The 7,849-nt window shown below is 47.5% G+C and overlaps 2 protein-coding genes across 4 annotated transcripts; both read right to left on the minus strand.

The window, feature by feature from the left end:
• Window positions 1-21: 21 nt before the first annotated feature.
• Window positions 22-1,515, minus strand: LOC9651369. The gene is made up of 5 exons (XM_024665818.1): window positions 1,339-1,515; window positions 1,100-1,294; window positions 985-1,035; window positions 797-918; window positions 22-373 (listed from the first exon to the last, which is right to left on the minus strand). The coding sequence occupies exons 1-5, from the start codon at window positions 1,513-1,515 to the stop codon at window positions 22-24; spliced, it is 897 nt and encodes a 298-aa protein (XP_024521586.1).
• Window positions 1,516-1,598: 83 nt separating this feature from the next.
• Window positions 1,599-2,827, minus strand: LOC112343032. Of its 3 annotated transcripts, none has more exons than XR_002991153.1 (4): window positions 2,365-2,827; window positions 2,103-2,305; window positions 1,991-2,037; window positions 1,599-1,865 (listed from the first exon to the last, which is right to left on the minus strand). XR_002991153.1 is itself a non-coding variant. In XM_024665829.1 (4 exons), exons 2-4 carry the CDS (start codon window positions 2,289-2,291, stop codon window positions 1,762-1,764), a joined length of 333 nt encoding a protein of 110 aa, XP_024521597.1. In that variant the 5' UTR covers window positions 2,292-2,305; window positions 2,365-2,827; the 3' UTR covers window positions 1,599-1,761. The 3 variants fall into 3 exon arrangements, 2 of the variants coding, with proteins under 2 accessions (XP_024521597.1, XP_024521598.1); XM_024665829.1 differs by having other exon boundaries at window positions 1,599-1,858; XM_024665830.1 differs by having other exon boundaries at window positions 1,599-1,858; window positions 2,103-2,827.
• Window positions 2,828-7,849: the final 5,022 nt, after the last annotated feature.

Genomic DNA, 7,849 nt, shown 5'->3' on the forward strand with positions numbered 1-7,849 from the left:
GTGTGGGTCGAGAGTCGAACGTTATACTCCACCAGGAGAACTCCATACAACCTTCCCATCCCAATCGGCAACTTCCAGAGCTCCCTGATCGGTCACACGAACGGTAGCATTTTCTGTCACAGGACTGTCCCGGTTTGCAGCCCAGACGCAGACGCCAGAGTTCGTGTTGTTGCTGGAGCCAAGAACCAAAGCAAAGTAGAACTCGGCCGAGTTGTGGAATCGAAAGAAAGCCAAGCCAAATCTTCCGCTCTGGCTCAGGAGGGGACTGTCACCTGCTTGGAGCAGCCGATAACTGGCATTGGACTGTGATCCTTGCAGTTCCAGAAGCTGATTGTTGTTCGTTACTTCCCAGCCGTGTGATAGACTGTAGTTCCTGCCGTGCACACGAAAGAGAATTGTCATCAGCTGAAAGAAAGCGACCAAAAAAATCTTCATAGCCATGAACCATGAAGCAGAATGCGCTAGCTATTTTTGTATCTATAGAACGGGAGCGGTCCATTCACTTGACTCATTCATATTCATACTTCTTCCACTTATTCCAGTCTCGAGTACCAACTGTTACCAAAAGTTCGATTAGTCTTTGCTTGAACAGAAGTCTAGTCTCCATGGCTGCAGTCTAGTCTTCAAGACTTTTCCAAGTCTTGAAAGTAAGGACTTACGTCTCGTATAAGCAGGTGTTCTCAATGCAGAACGGCAGCAATGCAAAAGCAAAAGGTTTCACAGGTTGCTAAGGCGTTGTTCCTGGAACTAATAATGCTCCTCACAGTTACTTCTGAAGGGAAGTTGTACACGATACCTGATAAATGGCGCATTTTCATGAACAACAGTCTCCCAGAATTCCAAGGCGATGGCAGATCCGGGAGTTATCGCCTGGTGAGTGCTCTTCCAAAGGATAACCCTTCTAGCCGGCCAGAATCTCTACGCAGCGACGATGAAAACTTGGGCTTAGCATTCCTCAACTTCAATGGATCAAACAAGTATTACCTGGCACTGATGTTTGGCACTCGCAACTCTTCCACAGCAGCTCCCGTCTGGCTAGCCAACCGGAACACTCCAGTGTCAGGAAATTCAATGCTCGCTAAAACAGATGGTCGCTTACAGCTCCTGGATGCAAATGGTTCCGTGGCCAGAGTCCTAACGGCTCTCTCCCTCTGCTATGGAGCCCTCTCACAGCCCAGCACTCAGCATCGCCTCTGCCTGCTTGCCTCTGGACAGCACCTCTGTCCAGTCCACCAGCGCCCCAGCACTCCAATCTCTTCACACCTCTGCCTGCAGCTTTTGGTGTCTCGCGCCTCTACCCTACAGGGTGCCCAGCGCTCACCTCTGCTCGGCCAGTGCCTCGCGCCACAGCGCCTCTGGGCTGGTCTCTGCTTGATCACGCCCTAGCGCCTTGCTCAGCTCGCTAGTGCCGTTATCTTGGCACTCAGTACAGCACAGTGCCAAATCTTGGCACCTCTCAGCCACGTCCAGTGGCTCATCGTCATCCTCGCTAGCCTCCTCCTTGGCCAGCGCCATCGTCCCTGGATCTGAAGCCCTCAGGGCTCCGATACCATGAAGAGAAGAAGAGCGGAAGCTACGATGGTGGATGACTCCAAGGATAGTCGTATATATCATAGCTATATATACATGATGAAGAGACACACCTCTAGCCTACACCTGGATCAATGAAGTGGCACTCCTGCCACCTAGGATCATGTCATAGAGAGCGTATACCTCAACAGTGGCATGGTCTCCAAGCGAAAGCGTTGCCTATATCGGCATTCAGAATTCCGGGAACTTGCAGCTCTTCGATGAATCTGAGACCCCGGTATGGAGTTCCTTTGATCGCCCATGGAGCGCACTGATGCCAAACCAGAAGCTAGTAACTGGACAGTCAGTTGTGAGTAACAAAAACGCCTCAGACCCCAGCGAAGGCTCGTATATCGCAGAGATACAGGCCAGTGGATCAGTCGGATACATGAGCATCGGTTCCAAGAAAAAGCAGCCTTACATGTTGTGGAGCTTCGTCGGATCACAAATTGGCTCGCCCAGTGTAACCTGCCCAGGATATCGAACTGCTCTTTCATTCACGCCAGCAGGAGAAATGAGCATGGTATACGAACCTCTTCGTGTTGGTGGTAACGAACAGCCGTGTGGCTCTCCACTGTCCGGGGAAATATTCCCAGGGAACACCACAATGAGGTATTTCCAGCTTGCCGATGATGGGACCATGGTTTCATACAGGCGAGAGTTGGCAAATGGAAGCTGGGAGCTCGATAGCACGAGTCAGTTCTTTCCACCGCCAGCGCCATGCGGGAGCTATGGGCTGCTCGAGAAAGGAAAGCAGTGTCAGTGCCTGACCAACGAAGCAAACAACTCTACTACCTCAGCACTTGGAAGTTGTGCCCAGCCAGAATGGTCTTCTCTTGCAAACTGCAGCTCCAGGTACGAGACCGACTTTGTAACACTCGCAGGTGCATCGTACTTCGCCAACACTTTCAACCCTCCCGATAGAACAGGCGCTGCAATGCAAGATTGCCTCGAGCAATGCAAATCCACTTGCTCCTGTGCGGCGTTCTTTTTCGACCAGGCGCTCCAGAATTGCTTTTTCATAGAAGACGTCCTGGGAAGCTTGACGGTAGACTCGAACAAGACTCAGCAACTGTTCGGCTTTCTGAAGTACCAGAATTACTCCAGGTTGCTGCCTGTTGACAACTCATCGTCAGACACTCCAAAGCTCCTAGTGATCGGAATTACCTCTGGAGGAGCTGCTGTAGCCATTGTAACTTTTGCGTTGCTTTTCACGATCCTGCATCGAAGGAGGGTCATGCTCGACGAACTAAACAGTTTCCTTAAACGCTCTGGGAAACATAAGCCACATCAACATTGTCAAACTCTATGGCTTCTGTGCCGATGCTTCACACAGGCTGCTCGTCTACGAGCTCATGCCCAATGGTTCCTTGGACAGATGGATTTTCTCCGACAACAAGAACAAACTAGACTGGAAACGCTATGGAATGGTGCTCCTGGAGCTCATTGGCGGCAGGAAAAATCTAGACTGCTCTAAGATGGAGTCGCCACTGAGTTGGTATTTCCCAGCCTGGGCCATGAGCGAAATCCGGAAAGGGAACACGATGCAAGTGGTGGATCCGAACGTCAAGGACTCGGCAGACACACCTTTGCTCGTTTTTCTTTCCAATCTCTAGCCACGACATTCCATTCTTGAAAAGAACCTCCAAATCTGATAAAAAAAAACTAGGAGATTAAAAAAAACACTTTTGTGCATAATTCTTACTTGAGAACGTTCCGAATTTAACAGATACATTAGTGAACCAGCTCGCACAAATTCTCCTGGGATCGCTCGGCTTGTTGGCATGCACCACAGCTCCAAACTTGGCTCCGACCGAATAAGCTTTCCGCAAAAAAGTCTCTTTTCATGTCAAGCTCAAGTTCTGGGAATCAAAAGCCCACGGTCAGAAAGGTAAGGTTTCCATGCGTACCTAGCATTGTACAGTACATAGCTGTTGTTCTTTATTACATGCTTGGGTACTCTTGGCAAACTAGTTCCATTCTTCACCACCTTTCCTGTCCAAGACTAAGACCACAAGTGATAATGATCTGAGGAGACGCTAATAAGAGAGAAAACAGGTACCAGCGTCTGACCTAGCTACCCCGTAAGCCACTAGGACTAACACTCCCACTCTGGCGCAGTAACTCAGACTCACTCTCTCATGAGCGAGTGCGCAATAGCTGCGCCAGCACCTCACGACCGCTCCTGTTTCTCCTGCAACTGTAAACGGTTGCAATTGAGAGCAAATTTATCCTGTGGAAGAGACTTGGTCAGCATATCAGCAAGCTGCTCGGTGGTAGAGCAAAATTGGAGGACAATAATGCCCTGCTGGACCTGCTCTCGGACATAGTGATAACGGAGCTGAATGTGCTTAGTTCTGTCATGAAACTTTGATGTAGCTGAAAGAGCAATTGCGCTAATGTTGTCACAAAACAACATCGTGGGCTGAACAAGAAAATGTCCAAGCTCTGTGAGCAATAAGCGAATCCAGACAGCCTCTTTGCACGCTGAGCACGCAGAAATAGACGACAGAGCTGTGATGCTCTGTTTCTTGCTCCTCTAAGTCAAAGTTGAGGCACCGAGAAGGCGGATGTAGATTTGCGGGTGTCTTTGTCACCAGCCCAATCTGAGTCGCAGTAGCCGCGCAAGTGGAATTGCTCATCTGATGTAAGCGCCAAGGATTTGGTACCTTTCAAGTAACAAAAGATGCGCTTATCCGCTGCCCAGTGAGCTAATCCGGGATTTTCAGAAAATTTCGCCACGACTCCCACTGCATGCGAAAAATCTGGGCGGGTACAAATAACAAGATAAATCAGACTACCAACAGCTGCACAATACGGAATCCTCTCCATGGAATTGCTCTCAGCTTCAGTGGTTGGAGACTGAGGTTTAGAAAGCTGAAGATTAAGCTCCATAGGTGTGGAAACTGGAGTACTGTCGTGCATATTAAAGCGTTTGAGAATTTCGTCCACATAGCGCTGCTGAGAAAGATGAATAGTTCCACGGGACCGTTCTCGAATAATATTAAGACCAAGACAAAACTTAATATCTCCAAGATCGTCCATCTCAAATTGAGAAGAGAGCTGCTCTTTGATCTTATGTAGAAAAGAAAGACAATTTGCTAGTAAGATCAAATCGTCGACATATAACGCAATAAGGACCATCATCTTTTCAACATGTTTCTGGTACACGTTCTGATCAGCTGAAAATCCAATAAAAATGAGAAATTGGTCCATTTTGTCGAACCAAGCTTTAGGAGACTGTTTAAGACCATATAAAGCTTTCTTGAGGCGACAAACCATCCCGGGCTGCTTCTGATAACCCTCTGGTTGCTGGATGAAAATTTCTTCAGTAAGATCTCCATGCAAAAATGCTGTACGAACATCCATTTGATGCACCTCGAGATCATATTGAGCTGCTAAAGCTAGCAAAGCTCGAATAGAGGCCATGCGTACCACAGGTGAGTAAATCTCGGTAAAATCAAGGCCTGGGATTTGTGTAAATCCACGAGTCACATACCTCGCTTTAAACCGAACGACCTGATTGGCTGCATTCCTCTTAACTCGAAATAGCCATTTTGTTGAGACCACCTGGCGGTCAACTGGCTTTGAAACGAGCGTCCCGTTCTTTTGAAGCGAGAGATACTCAGAATCCATAGCAGCTCGCCACTCCACAGCATGAGGACCTGTGAGCGCTTCAGTCACCGTTCTTGGCTCAGGAACATCGTTAGAACCAGCAAAATAAAAACGACTTGACCGCGACCTGAAAAAGTGTTGACTCTCGGCAGCATCCCGAGCTCGTTGAGATGGAAAAAGTGGCCGGGCAGAACGAGAATAGCCGACAGGGTCACTCTGAGAACCAGGCCGCTCAACTTCTGGGACGAGATCTAGCTCTGGTGACTCAGGTGGCGGTAAGGGTGGGGTTGATGTTTGCTCCGGTGGAAGCGACTGCGGATGAAGACGCGGTGGAGGATTGAGTGGTGGTGGAGGAGGTTGTTGAGCTGCTGGTGGAGCTCCCACTGAAGCTGGAAGCACCGGAACTTCTTCCACAAGTCGCCAAGTTGAAGGAGTTGGAGTGGAAGTCTCTTTACATGGAAAGATATCTTCAAAAACCTTCACATCACGTGCTGGAAAAAACTGCCAGTCGCAAGCTTCGGCAATCGAGCAAGGTTCTTGGCATAAGCTAAGCAAGCAACCGAATACTCGAAAGTGTGCAACGGATGGCTTCTTTCCAGTCCATAATTCTTCTGGAGTGATATTAGAAAGAGTAGATGTTGGAAGACGATTGTAAAGATAAGGAGCGGTAACAATAGCCTCTCCCCAAAAAGATTTTGGACAACCAGCGCCAAGGAGTATTGCACGAGTAGACTCGACCAACGTGCGGTTCATGCGTTCTGCTGCTCCATTCTGCTATGGCGTCCCTGGAACGGTGAATTGCTGAACAATTCCACAATAGTTTTGAAATTTCTTGGAAACATACTCACCGCCATTATCAGACCTCAGGATTTTGAGGGATTTGCCAGTCTGCTGAAAATCCACGAAGAGGGAAAACACTTCACTTTTACGAGACATAACTCTCACTTCCACTCGTCTATAAATGTGACAAAATATGTGTTGCCACCAAGAGAAGCAATTGGCATAGAACCAACATCAGAGTGAACTAGTCCAAGGAGATCAGCTGCTCGTTCATGAGAATTCTTCGGAAATGGTGCACGATGAAGCTTGCCTTGAATACACGGCTCACAAAAATCCAAAGGCTCCACTATATCCAGGTCACAAGCTGCAACAAGCTACTGCTTAACAATGCTGATGCACATGGCCAAAGCGTCGATGCCAGAGTTGCATCTTAGATTCCTTGGCCATAAATATACGAGGAGGAGGCACTAAAATAGCATCAAGCTTGTAAATATCAGCATACCTGCTACCGTGCATTGCCTTGACCCCATCAAGAGAAAAAATAATGCCTCGTTGATCTCCATAAAATTGACTAATAATCAGACTACAGAGTAGGAGTAGGCTTCTGCCACGTGGCACAGGGTAGTTAGGTGGCCACGGCCATCCTATTTTCTCTCTTATTAGCGTCTCCTCAGATCATTATCATCAGATTGTAGATCCTGATGGTTCACCATGCTAGGAGAGACTTGTGCTTACTGATCAACAACTGCCGACTACACAGAGTACGGCGGAACATGGCGAGCAGTAGTACTGCTGCTAGTGTTTTGGAGCAGCGTTTAATCCTTTGTACAAGGAAGATTTTGCAAATTGGGCTGCCCTCCTGAAGGTTGTTTTCTTGTGTGATAATTGCGATGGGATTGTCACAGGCAAAGAACCTGAACCAGCCCAAGGTGCTCCCGAATTAGCAGATTGGAAGCGAGCCCTATCTACAATGGATATTAATCTAGGCAAATAGTACATTCATCTTCTTGATCTTGATAATAATGCTTCCACAAATTGGACCAATCTAACCCAGTTTCTTGGTGCTCAAATGATTGAACGTATGGTCACGTTGAAAGGTGAGTTCTTCACTTTAAAGGTGGATCCCCAATTGTCTGTCAAGAAATTTATCAAAGACATTCTCTACTATGAGAAGCGCCTTCAAGACGCAAAGCAGCCTCTGACTACTGTGGACAAGCAAGCAGCCCTGATCAATCGCATTCTTGATATCAAGGAGTATAAGAGTCTTCACACAACATTTCAGAATCTTCAAGGCCAGCTCACTTTTGAAGCAATGTGCTCATCTCTCAAGGAAGAAGAACGCCAACAGCAGAAATTGAAGACCAAGACTAAATCCAAAAGTGAGCTGGCCTTGAAGATTCTGAAACATTGTGCGAAGACTCTCATACTCCTCGATATCAAGAATGCCATTGATCAGAGCTGCTCACTTGTCCACATTAGTCAAAGGCTGCTTTGTGTCTTGAAGGTGCTTCTCATAGTAGAGAGTGTCATTGATAAATTTCTGGACAGGCAATTAGGGATCCATCTTTAAAGTGGAGAACTCACCCTTGAACGTGACCACATGTTCAACCATTTAAGCACCAAGAAACTGGGTCAGATTGGTCCAATTTGTGGGAGCATGTTATTAAGATCAAGAAGATGAATGTACTGCTCGCCTAGACCAATACCTATTGTAGATAGGGCTCGCTTGTTGTGCAGCTTCCATACCTATTGTAGATAGGGCTTGCTTGTTGCGCAGCTTCCAGTCTGCTAATTCAGGAGCATCTTGGGCTAGTTAAGATTCTTTGCCTGCGACAATCCAATCACAATTATCACACAAGAAAACGACATAGCCCAATTTGCAAAA

This window comes from Selaginella moellendorffii, unplaced genomic scaffold (genome assembly GCF_000143415.4).
Source record: "Selaginella moellendorffii unplaced genomic scaffold, v1.0 SELMOscaffold_129, whole genome shotgun sequence".
NCBI classification, from domain to species: domain Eukaryota; kingdom Viridiplantae; phylum Streptophyta; class Lycopodiopsida; order Selaginellales; family Selaginellaceae; genus Selaginella; species Selaginella moellendorffii.